Source organism: Cariama cristata, unplaced genomic scaffold (genome assembly GCF_000690535.1).
Source record: "Cariama cristata isolate BGI_N322 unplaced genomic scaffold, ASM69053v1 scaffold29849, whole genome shotgun sequence".
Taxonomy (NCBI): Eukaryota; Metazoa; Chordata; class Aves; order Cariamiformes; family Cariamidae; genus Cariama; species Cariama cristata.
In genome coordinates, this window is record NW_009637876.1 from 6326 (window position 1) to 6664 (window position 339).

General features: G+C 64.3%; 1 protein-coding gene across 1 annotated transcript in view; it reads right to left on the reverse strand.

The window, feature by feature from the left end:
- LOC104168064 (collagen alpha-1(XVIII) chain-like) overlaps positions 1–145 on the reverse strand; it is a gene marked incomplete at its 3' end in the record, with an annotated part of 5840 nt that extends 5695 nt beyond the window's left edge. The window contains exon 1 of the mRNA XM_009708516.1: positions 59–145. Within this exon, the coding sequence (XP_009706818.1) occupies positions 59–145 (87 nt within the window). The remainder of the gene's footprint in view (positions 1–58) is intronic.
- Between the last annotated feature and the right edge of the window lie 194 nt (positions 146–339).

The window sequence follows — 339 nt, forward strand, 5'->3', positions numbered from 1 at the left end:
AATGGCGGGTTGCACCCCCCAACCCCCTGCCAGTAGGACAGGCACTCCCCGCACTCACCCGCAGGCTCTCCAGGTCACCACCAAAACCAGAGCCCTCCATGTCGATGAAGGTCTGGGGGAGAAGCATGAGGATGATGTCAGGCATCGATGGACAGGGTCAGGGTACCCGGTGGCGCGGGGGTGCTGCCTGGGGGCTGATGGCAGCATCCTGAATCTCTGTAGCTCAATGGACCCTCCCTTCAAATCCCTGTGTCCCAGGGGTACCCACCAGCTTGTCATGCTTGGAGGAGGGTCCTGGTGGTCCCGGGGGGCCAGGTGGTCCGGGGGGTCCCCTTGGCC